Below are 11,303 nucleotides of genomic sequence, written 5' to 3'. Positions count from 1 at the left end.
AAGTTTTAGACAGGCTGGGATTGTACAAGACATTCTAGACAGGAGCGTCACTTAGGGAGCTGCAAAGCTACCTGATGGCTTGTATTTCCCACCACAAGTACATCCCTGGCCTTTAAAGGAAACCCCTGAAAACTCTGTTCCTCAAGGCAAGGAAATAAACACCTCCAATAGTTGAGGTGAAATGTGTCATCACCTGCAGAGTACGTAACAGTCCCAAAACAGAAGATACCCCTCAGCCAAGGGAGCTGTTACCATTTTCCAAAGGAAGAGGATGGAGTTAAGGCTTGCAGGAATCAAGTCAGAAGCCCAATGCAGAGTAATTTAACAGAAGAGATATTTCCATCTGCTCCAGACTTGCTCTTTCAATATTTCATGACTTTCAATATTTCATTGTTTTAAAAAAAAGAGCAATTCCACCACGTCCCCAGTTTCCCACGCTACAGTCTCATCAGTCCCCTGGTTTCTCCCCCATGAGCATTCCTGGATACACAGATGATTTTCTTGAAGCTAAAATGACTGCCAAGACAAAGTGTTGTTTTAAACATGTTTTAAAAAAATTGACATGTTTTAAATTTATTTAAAAGCAGAAAACCAACCTCTTATTTCTTCCTTAAGTCTCCATAAATGCAAAGCATTCAGGAGTGACATAAGGTACATAAAAACCTGAAAAAGCAACACTGAATTCCAAGAAATTTACACTTTGTTGATCTAGCAGCCTTCCCTCCTATCACTGCTTATGCACTAAAAAAAACCAAAACAGGCTCTGGGTAGAAATGTAACTTAAAACAATGGGAAACAGAAAAATTACTGAATCTGAAAAATCATGATCTAAGAATTAAAGATGATTTAAATAATCCTGAGTGACCACTGCAAAGAAGAAAAAAGTCCAGGTTAGCAGCTGTTTCTCTACACAAATGGAACCATTCAAGTTATTTATCCCACCTACCTCAAAACAATGAACAAACCACTTCATTTGCTGTTGAGCTCCTTTTTAGGAGACTGGCCTCTATAGATGAAGGTTTTATGAAAGACCCAGGTGCTAGTACTAGAAAGTAGTTTTTGAAGAAGTTTAAGATGCAGGAACAAGTTTGAAAAAAATAGCATGAAGAACAGCTGAATTATCAACTATTTCAGAACATCCTCTACAACAAAAGTATCTCCAATCAAAATCAGTTTAATGCCTCTATTTATTCCCCCCCTCCAGGAGTCTGACATTTTAAAAAAAAAAATCCATAATGTGAAAAAACCTTCATGCCACCCCCACCCTCATGGAATTATTACATACTCACCTAATGGTATCTGTAACACAAAGCACAACAAATGGATACTGATTCTGCCTCGCCAAGATGAGAAATGCAGACACATGAATTACACCAGGGGTTTTTTTAAAGACTTTTCCATTTTTATAATAATTTTTTGCTACACAGGTAAGAAGATTTATACAACAAAATTTTCAACTGAAAATACTTTTTCACAACAGCAGAGCAAGCAGTAACTGCCACGTGTGCATTTCACAGTACATCACTATCTAGTACAAAGATGGACAATATCACAATCAAGATCAGACACTCTCCTCTGCTTATCTGCTGTCCAATCTCATTCCATGGCAATGGAAGAGTTATCTTTGCAAATGAGTTCACAAATCAAACCTCTACAGCTTATAGGTTCTGCATAGAAATCTCCATCCCTGCAAGACGGTAACAAGACTATTTCAGCACAGTTTCCTCAATAGTTCAACTATTTAACACGTGGTCACTAAGATCTACACAGATATGCACACAGGTACAGATGTCAGTACTGTAACAAAGAGTGAGTCTGCATTCATAGATGTAGATCACTTCAAGTCTCTGCTACACATTTGAAGATGGACACTGACCAATTGTCTCCGCTTTAATTCCCTTGGAACTGAGTTAGCATACGTGAGGGAGGTACGTATCACAAGCTGCTAGCAGCCTTTGAGCATGACCTGGAATACACAAGGGTAATACCGATATTCCTCACTACTCGCCTTTTTTTTTTCTTCCTCCCCTAAACCAGACTTGCAAGTAGGAAAGAAGAACCTAACGCAGTAATTTAATAAGCTAACTTTTACAGCCTGACTCCAGATAGTACCTTCCTCCAGCACAACACACACAGACTCATTCTTCCCACAGCAAGAAAAGACAGAGGCATTTTCTGCAGAGGTCCATTCCTGTGGGCACACAGCTGGCATGCCTGCTCCTGCCCCCATTCTTTCAATAGGGAACTGTGGTCTGTTTCAAAGAATCTTGTCATCTTTTACCAAAGGCGAAAGCTACCCCTCCCTTCCGAGAACAATGGCTTCAATGACAATTAAGTCCAAAAATCCAGGCCCAGCACACCAGTCACTGCTTTGCCTTTTTCACAATGGTGCCAACAGCTGATATGACTGTAGTTTTGGATCCACTTGCGCTGGTTGTCACTGTGACAACGCCTGGCAGTGTTGCAGTAGTGGTGAGGATGGTGGGCTGAGCTATCGTCGTTACAGGGATGGCCGAGTCCCACTTGCTCTTCCTCTTCTGGGCATCTATGAATTTGATTAGATCAAGCAAACGACGATTAGCATTATGTTAAAGGTCACCAATCCCTTCGTAACACCCTGTCTTGTCAACTGTTAATATACCACGCCTTGACTAGACAACTTTCCCTTGCATTAATTTCAGCATACACTGGCAGTAAACGTTGAGGAGGAAAGACAACTTTATACCTCAAGAGTAAAAGTAAAACTCCACACCTGAACTCCAGCCAAATGGGAGACGGGTTCACTCCCTGCCCCAAAGCATATTTAATTTTAACAGAGCACACGGATCTCAGTTGCTCAGGTACAGGCACAGGCCACGCTCAGCCTCCAGTGTTTTTTTTCTCCCTTCCTCCCAGTTTAAAAGGCAGGCTGTAGGCAGGAGAATGATTTTCAGTCTTTCCGAATCTCTTGAGATGCATCAGTCCCAAGAACACTCCACAACCACAGACATCAGCAGGTTTCTTGACCCACTAATAAATCTCTTCACTATCCCACCTGTCCCTAGTCTTTCATTCCAGAAGGACAGCCATAGGATATAGGGACTAGAGGAAAGCTAGTCCGTCAAACCCTAGAAGAAATACTTTCTTGCATTATATACACAAACAATAAGGAGCCTTCAGGGTTTCCAGGAAGCACTAATCCCAGCATTACTGCAGCTTAATAGGTAGAATCACAACTGTTCTTTACCTCCCACAGTGGTACTGGCTGTTGTGGTTGTTGTAGAGGCGGCGCTTGTTGTCGTACCCTTTTTAGTGCCAGTCACAAATTCAATCTGGGAAGGGACAGATGCATAGGAGAAAAGGGAGGAGATAAAAATGAAGCGTTAATATACACAGTCTTTTTTTTAACCCACATTGCCTCTCTGTGTTTAAAGAACAGCTTTAGTGTCATGTGAGACACTGGCCTCCAAGCTGACTGTCATGCAGGAAGAAAGATGTAGACCTCAGGCCAAAGCGTACCGAAGTCATGATCATTAAGGATTCCTGCAACTCATCTCCTAAGTCAGATACAATAAAAATGTGTTTGTTAACTGGTACAAGCATAGGAATTTGATATAGCTCAGAAAGGACAGATCCTGGTCATTAAAGAATGTATTTATACAGTTAGAAGTTCTTGTTCTTTTTCCTTTAAGAAACTTGCAAGACAAGTCCCTACCTGCACAATTTACTGCAACTGCATCATAGCAGGAAACCTAGCAACAAGAGCTACAACAGCATGCAGTCTCGTATTTTCAAAACTGCAGATATGGGCAAGGATGTAATCAGATACCTGGGTTACTGTGCAAAAACCAAAACAAGTAGCAAGACACAGCATGCATTGCTAGAAAAAAATACCTCCACATACTGAATATGGAAGGAGCCTTCTGCAAGGTTGGATGGCAATCTCTAACATTAGACAGTTTTCTAATGCCTGTCACTAGCTAAAAGGCAACACCACTAAACGACAGGAATAAAATCTTCCAAAGCCTGCCTGTGTTCTTTTTTGGGGGTACATAAGAACATACATTTTTGTGACAAGCCCAGTTAAAGTTAAAATAGGCCCAACATTTCTGGAAATTAGATGCAAGAAGGCAATATCAAGGAGAACAGAAAGCAGGTATTGTCTCACAGTGAGATATGGTGAGGAAATTAAGCTATAACTAGGCTATGCCACCAGGCAAAGTGTCACAGACTAAGAAAAAAAAGCTGTTCTTTATGCATTGTCTTGCCTGTATCTGGCCTGCTGAATACCATTTTAAGAGCTCTGGTTTAAAAATACTGACAAAACAGAAGGAAATCCAGTCAAATAAACAACGTAGAGAAATGGACCTGTAAGAAAGGGCAAACAACTTGATCTGTGCAGCTTGGAAAAAGACATGCCAGAAGAAAGGACAGAACCAGGGAAGAACAAACAGTATTAGCACAGAGCACAATTCATAAGAAACAGCAAAGCAACAAAATGAAATTCAGCAGGGAAACAAACAAAAACCCTGCATCTCAGTCTCTTTTGGTTTTGAATAGCTACCTTTGTGCGTTCCTTCTTGGCCTTCTCCAATTTGTCCATTTCAATCTTCTGGGCTTTAGCTGAGAAAGATCAGAAGTTACAAGAAGCACTAGAACAGTAAAAATCCATAGTTCTCTCTCACTCACACACTTCCCATCATAAACAATCAAAAACAACATATTGTGTATAGAAAATTAAACTGCCATGAAACTACTGCTTTTTAATCAAAGCATTACTGCACTAAAGTAATGATTTAAGAGATTAAAACATTGAAGAACCAATTTAAATGAAAAGGCTTTCCAGACTGATGAAGCATCAATAACATTCAGGCACATCCAACCAGAATGAAGTAGTTAAGAGCAGCATGTGATGACTTCTCATTTATAAAGGAAGCGAAGACTCTAGTGCAGTTAATTAACTAAAAAACACAAAGAGCTAAGTTAGGACAAAAGAAGACTTCCTGGAATTACCTAGTGCCTCATAGTATGAATCCTCTGACCAGCCATGAGGATCAAACATGTCCTAAAGAAGAAAAAAAATCAGTCAGATTAGGGCTATTTCCACATAGACACAAAACCCAGTTAAATGTTTTATGTATTTCTGTTCACTGATGATATTCATTTCTGATTTCTTCTTGTATTCCAGTGACACAAAGATCACATCAGACCTTCTTTTATAGGACCACGTTCTGTTGTGAATGAAAAAACAGCTTTGAAGCTAAAAGGATGCTGGGATAAGACATGTATTTTTCTGCTGCTCGGCTACTATGCCCCCCAAGAGTTTCATGTATATCTACACACTTCAGCAGTTTTTGTTCAGAATCATTATAGCAAAGGTGGAGGCACTGAGGCTCAGTACCACACAAAAATGTTCACTTCAATGCAGAAGATCAGACTAAAGTTCCCTTAAAGAACCTCTAAAAAAGCAGGCTCAAGAAAGCCTGAGGTAAGAGCTCACACCCCTATATTACCTTTTACCCGCTCCCTTGCCAGTCAAAAGTATTGCACCTCACCTTTGGGTAATTCGTACCGAGTTCATCAATTGAACAAAACTGGATCAGCTTTTCATAGATGCTGCAAAGGAAAGACAGGAGTTCAGAACAGAGCCAGTGAGCCAGAAGTACAAGGAAGTATTTCAGATTTGTTAGTAGAAAGAGGCTGTCACCTCTTCACACTGCAAGAGTAAAATCAGAACCTGGGAAGCTACGCTTGCTATGATGGATGTGGCATGCCATTAACCACATTATTTTCCACTTCCCCCAAATTAATCTCCCAGCTCCCAGAACAGACACATCTTCTAAAATACTTCATCCAAAGCCTGTAGATTTAAAATCTAACCAACACACCAACTCTAGTTGTTGCCTCACAGAACACAAAGAAGAGTTTTACTGTTTCAGTTACAAAAATGAGAAAGACAATTTGATTGTAAGCAGTAGTACTTCTTGCTCAGGATCCTGCTTTTGCTACAACTCCAACAAAGCGGAAAATTCTTGGAATTTGCTGTGTGGTGCTTTGGTCACACAGGAAAAGATGGTGGCTCACCTGGGGTTGCGGAACTCCTTCTTCCTCTGAATGATGTAGTTCATATCCATGCCCTCTTTTATTTTCCTCTCATATAGCTTTTGAATTTTATCCTAAGGGAGAAAGATTACAGGGTGAGCCAGTACGAAAAGGAGGAGCACACCAGCTATCAAAAGCGTACATGTGGAAACAAGCCAACTGAACCAGTGACTTCCTTGCATGGAGCAAGGATTCCACCTCTCCCCTAAGGCCAGGCAGGCTGGTTAGTACAGACACTCCCTCCTTTAAGGTATGAAAGTGTCTTCATGAACTGTCTGGATGGGTAAGAGAACTGATCTTTGCACTTTCTGAAGGCTTCAGTGATTATAAAGATTTGCACTTGTGGCAGCAGTGCACAGTTCTTCCTCTCAGTCTGTTTATAGCCATGACTGTAGAGAAGTAGAAGCCAGCTCCAAGAGGGACAGGTGAAATCCACAAAGGTTATCCCATGACTTACAGTGACCATCACACCCACCTCCACACTCAGTCATGCACGTGAAAAACAGCTGCTGGCTACACTGTGCAGAAGCAAGGCTCATGGCTATGCCTGGGTAACAGACGAGCAGAGCCAAGATCTGCTGGAGAATGAAAACCAATGTGATCATCAGGTACTGCTGGTCGCGTCTACTGGCAGCCAAACACTCTTAGGAACAATGCACTTGAAAATCCCTGCTTCGGCACAAGTGACCACTTAGATGGAACCAGCTTCTCTTTGCAGATCACTCACATAGTTACGAAGTCTATGGATATGTTACTGAAGCCACGAGCCCCTGCAAAAGGCAACTTAACTGACTCAGGTTGGAAATGTCAAGCAGTCTACTCTCCAAAAAGACTGAAAGATTTAAAAATAAACATGATTTTTTTTCTTCCTCAGCAAGGTAGTGAAAGATCTTAAAAGTATTTTTACTCTGGTGATGCTGAAGGGATAACAAAAGCAGAAACTTTCAGATGGAACATATACTTAAGTGGTACTACTGGGAGAATATTCTCAGTAATTTCCTTCATCTTTTCATTTTCACACAAATTTCTCATGTACAAGAGGCATATAAAATAAGACCAGAGGCTAGGCCTTCAGTTTTTCAGGATGGGAGAGTTGAGTCAATTTTCCTTTGTTGCTTCTGGATAAGTCACTTCATGTCTCCCTCTGTATGGACAGTCAACTCAAATACAGAACTCACTACTGTCTAAGGGTTTGCTGAAGCCGGAATAAAAGAGGATTGTTAAGAGCTGATATGAAACTCCTATTTCATGAACTTTAAAAAAGCTTTATATGGTAAATTTTCATCAGGACCTCACAAAATTAGCAAGAAGAAATTATACAATCTCCACATCCAGTGCGCACATCGTGAGGTTTGAAAGAACAACTGCAAAAAGGTGAATTTGGGGAGTAGAAATGGTTGAATAGGTGTTCCCTTTTGTCCTCTTCCCATGGAGGTAGCTCTATGGTTCACAAAGTCCACAGATGGGGAACTACTCAGTCAAATTTCTTCTTTAAGAAGAAATACTCCCTTTGGCAGAGTTCAAGCTACAGTTTATTAGAGGAAGAATCTGACAAAAGGAAAGAGCAAATCAACAGTGAAAAGCCAAGAACATTTTGCATCTCTAAAGAATAATCCCATCTCCTTGCTCAAAGTGCTCTAAGATGTGGTTTGACCTGCTAACAGAGGACAAGTCCTCCTTTGATTTAACCTAGTAAACTGCTGTCAAAGGGGAAGAAAATCTGCTTTATTCTGTCTACTCTCTCAAGCTCTGTACATTCCTCAGATCTAACGCGCTCTAATTCATTGATGTCAGAACAGTAAAATCCTCCTACAGCAGAAGAGGAGGAATGGGTGCGCCCAGGTACACTGTGCAGAGAAGAAGAAAGCGTGATCTGGATGGTGAGTCATTCTGAATCACCATTGCACATTAGTAGCTTACTTTACAGAGCATTCCAGAAGTGATTCTTTACTTTTACTTCTACTGGGCAGATAACTGCAGTTAAAATTCAAATGGGTGGTAGGAAACAGCAGTCCCTGCTCTTTCATTTGCCCTCCATCAGGAGGAGGAAAACAGAGGAGAAGGTTATTGGAAAGTTGGTTACTGCAATTATTTGGGTGTGCACCAGAGAAAACATGCATTTGTTTTCTTTTGCTGCCTCTAAGTTACCAACCTTCCCTCTAAGTGTTTATCATCCAGAGATATGTAGGTGGAAAAGGAATCCAGTCAATGCTGCCTCAACTATTCCAGTTAGGGGATTCTCAGGCCCGTATAGAAAAACAATGATTTGTTCTTTCCTACAGAACTGAATTTGCTGAGGCAAGAGGATAGCAGCCTTCACAGTAAACATTGCTTCTGTGTCACTGGTGGAATCAAGACCCGTTTTAACGCATAAGTGACCCACAGAGACTGGAAAACAGCTTTAAGCTACTTTGAGATTCCTAAATTAGAATTGCTGTGAAGTCTAAAGCATTAACACAGTGCATTCATAAACTCAGCGTGGTAAAAACCAGCTTTAATGCGGGATTTTTGACTTGTGCAAAAATACTGAGCAGAGTTCCCAAATATCCCCCCTCTCTACTGAATTGCAAGCCTTTTAAAAAAATAAAGTGGACTTATACCAACCTGCAAGTGGTTAGAACATCTGCCAGGAGGCTCAGGAGGGATTTTGATCTCATCTGGAGACATGTTCCGCACTCTCTCTGAAAAAGAAGCTGTAGAGAGCAAGCTGGGCATGAGTTCTGGCAATACTGAAGGGAATTTAAGCCATGCAAGTCATTAAACTTGTTTTATGTCCTTGCTAGTGTTACTCTATCATGGAGAACCGATGGGTAAAGGTAACGGGAATGCCGTCAGCTGATACTCGTGGTGTTTTTCAAAGTGCTGAGCAAGAAGCAACTAACCTAAAGGTTAGATCATTAGAAGACGGATGTGATGCTTGCTTTATTGATTTCTACCTTATACTGGGGCTCTGTGTCACATCCATGCTTAAAGCTTGGAGGTCTCTTCACCCCAGAATGGAAATGTGAAAAGCTAAGCTACTTCCCACTCCAGCTGCAAGTTGATAGGATCCTCAAAGGCAAAGGATCTTCAGAGGAACAAAGGTTGGCTTGTGGAATGTATCTCTAAACCCCTGCACTGTGCACCACATACCAAGCCCTCCACTACTCCAGCTCTTCCATATGCACTTTAAAGTCCTGATCTGAACAGCTCAGATAACCTGGAGTCTCTGAAAACTTGTGCCAGGATACTTTCAGACAGAGAATCAGACTGTATGTGGAGGATCACAGGATCAATCTAAAGCAGCCTGGCTCATTGCCGTTTTTGGGGAGGTAATCACTTTGGGTCCTATTTATTTCAAGACCTACCTACATGAACCAAAATGGTTCAAGAAGGGAACAACCCTCCCGAAAACTGTCAGGAGTTAACCACAAGAAATTACATTTCATCCAGAAGTTAACGTCTCCTTAACAGGCACTTTGATCTTTGCTTACGGAGTCAGACTATTGCTAGAAAGAACAACTCGTTCTGCAGGACCGAGAACAGACCAGTACAGACTGCCAGATTTCTATAGCTGTTTGTGTTGGGATATACTATTAGAGTACCTGCTTGCCCTATAAAGATTATAGTTATTAGCAAAAGAAACTGCCATGTTTCCCCCTATTGCTCGCTACTTTCCCACTATTACAGGAAACCCAGGCAGTTTTCTAGCCAAGTCTTGGAGCAGAGATTTGTGCCACATTTAAGCAGCTGGGATTGTTTTCAACCATAATTTGTACAGCGAAGACATCCCAGTCGTAGTCTGTAGTGGATAAAAGAGACCTGACACCAGCACAGAAGTCATATCAACCAAGCCATTCACATTTGCAGCTCCTCAATTATACATTCCTCAGTAAAAGCTGCCTGAACTGCAGTTCTAGCACGCTCAAGTTCAGCTCCTTTGACTAAAGCCCAGAAGGGCCCAAAGGACAGACACCGGTGTTTGAACACAGCATGCTCTCCTGCCTTCCAGCACAGAGCATCGGATAGCTGAGGTTACAAATAATAAATGCTACACATGTTCAGTGTTAAGACTACAGTTTCTATTTCTTTTGTAAAAGTGTAAAGCACTAAGGACAACATCCTTTGGAGATGCAAAGCTAGCAGGCGACCGACCACTCATTCTATTTGACCAAGATGTTGCTGAGGGTTAAATTTTTCAGCAGTTCCTAGTAACAAACAAAAAGTATCCTTTGGCATTTACTAGGAAGGAAAGCTTGCCAGAGCTCCTACAGAAAGACAGGCAAACTGGAGCTCCCTGACAACAAGGCAGACATTTGTTACAGGTTACAGCTGCTGGTAGGATGGGGAAACCTCTAGTTTAATTAGAGTTTCAGGAACCCAGAGAGACAGTAGCAAACAGACAGAAATGTGAATAATAGACAGCACACTAGGTTTTCCAGAAAAGGTGAAAGCTGATTAATAGCTTAAGAGATTCACAGCATGAGCAGAAACATTAAAAAAGAAAAAAGGCCACCAAATCCAGACTTCATAAGGCAAAGAAAGGACCTTAAAAAAAAAAAAAAAATCAAGCCTAGCTCCAGACTAGACATCCCATAGGCTCCTTATCTTTGCAGATGACCAGAAAAGCCACAGAGAAACAAAACATTTATGGGAAGGGTAACTGTGGGCTCATATAAACTCAGGAACTCTGGGCAAGAACTCTGTCTAGCCAGCAAAGCAGTCACAAAGTCATAAGAGTATGTTCAGCAATCAGCTCAAAGCTCCCTTGAAACAGAAATAACGTTGGAGGCAGAACAAGAGCTCCCAATGAGACGATGTATTTTCATGCGTGACTTTTCAGGTTTTGGTGCTCATTTGCTCTTTTGTTTGAGCCATGTGAAAACAATCATTTATCAACATTATACTGATGGGGGAAGGCCTCTCAATGGCTTACAAGGAACTGGAACCAAGACATCTTTGTCTACTGCAATCCCGCCATAGCTGTACGTAGCTGAAGACTGAGTCAGCAGTGTGGCTACGTGCACCTCACAACTTGAGCACAAACATTCATCATTACTCAGTTATTTCACCACATTGCAGCCAGACTGAGATGCCCCATCGCTAGGAAGGATGAGTTTAACTCCTTCAGGCTTATTTACAGTAAGGAAGTGCAAATTATCCATGCCCTTGAGCAGTCCTCAAACTTCCTGCCCAAACAGATAGCAGAATGGCCGATTCCACGGCCTCTTCCCACCAGCTCT

General features: G+C 41.4%; 1 protein-coding gene across 1 annotated transcript in view; it reads right to left on the bottom strand.

Annotated features, from left to right (window-relative positions):
• Positions 1–1,395: 1,395 nt before the first annotated feature.
• Positions 1,396–11,303, bottom strand: part of SAP30BP (SAP30 binding protein) — a 32,207-nt gene continuing 22,299 nt past the window's right edge. The window contains exons 6-12 of the mRNA XM_009324612.1: positions 8,686–8,774; positions 6,064–6,155; positions 5,535–5,595; positions 4,993–5,044; positions 4,544–4,602; positions 3,227–3,311; positions 1,396–2,545 (exon numbers count right to left, since the gene is read on the bottom strand). Coding sequence (XP_009322887.1) covers positions 2,364–2,545; positions 3,227–3,311; positions 4,544–4,602; positions 4,993–5,044; positions 5,535–5,595; positions 6,064–6,155; positions 8,686–8,774 — 620 coding nt within the window. The 3' untranslated portion in view covers positions 1,396–2,363. The remainder of the gene's footprint in view (positions 2,546–3,226; positions 3,312–4,543; positions 4,603–4,992; positions 5,045–5,534; positions 5,596–6,063; positions 6,156–8,685; positions 8,775–11,303) is intronic.

This window comes from Pygoscelis adeliae, unplaced genomic scaffold (assembly GCF_000699105.1).
Source record: "Pygoscelis adeliae isolate BGI_AS28 unplaced genomic scaffold, ASM69910v1 Scaffold445, whole genome shotgun sequence".
In the NCBI taxonomy this organism is placed as follows: domain Eukaryota; kingdom Metazoa; phylum Chordata; class Aves; order Sphenisciformes; family Spheniscidae; genus Pygoscelis; species Pygoscelis adeliae.
The sequence above is the reverse complement of the archived record's forward strand: the minus strand, read 5'-3'. Positions and strand labels throughout refer to the sequence as shown.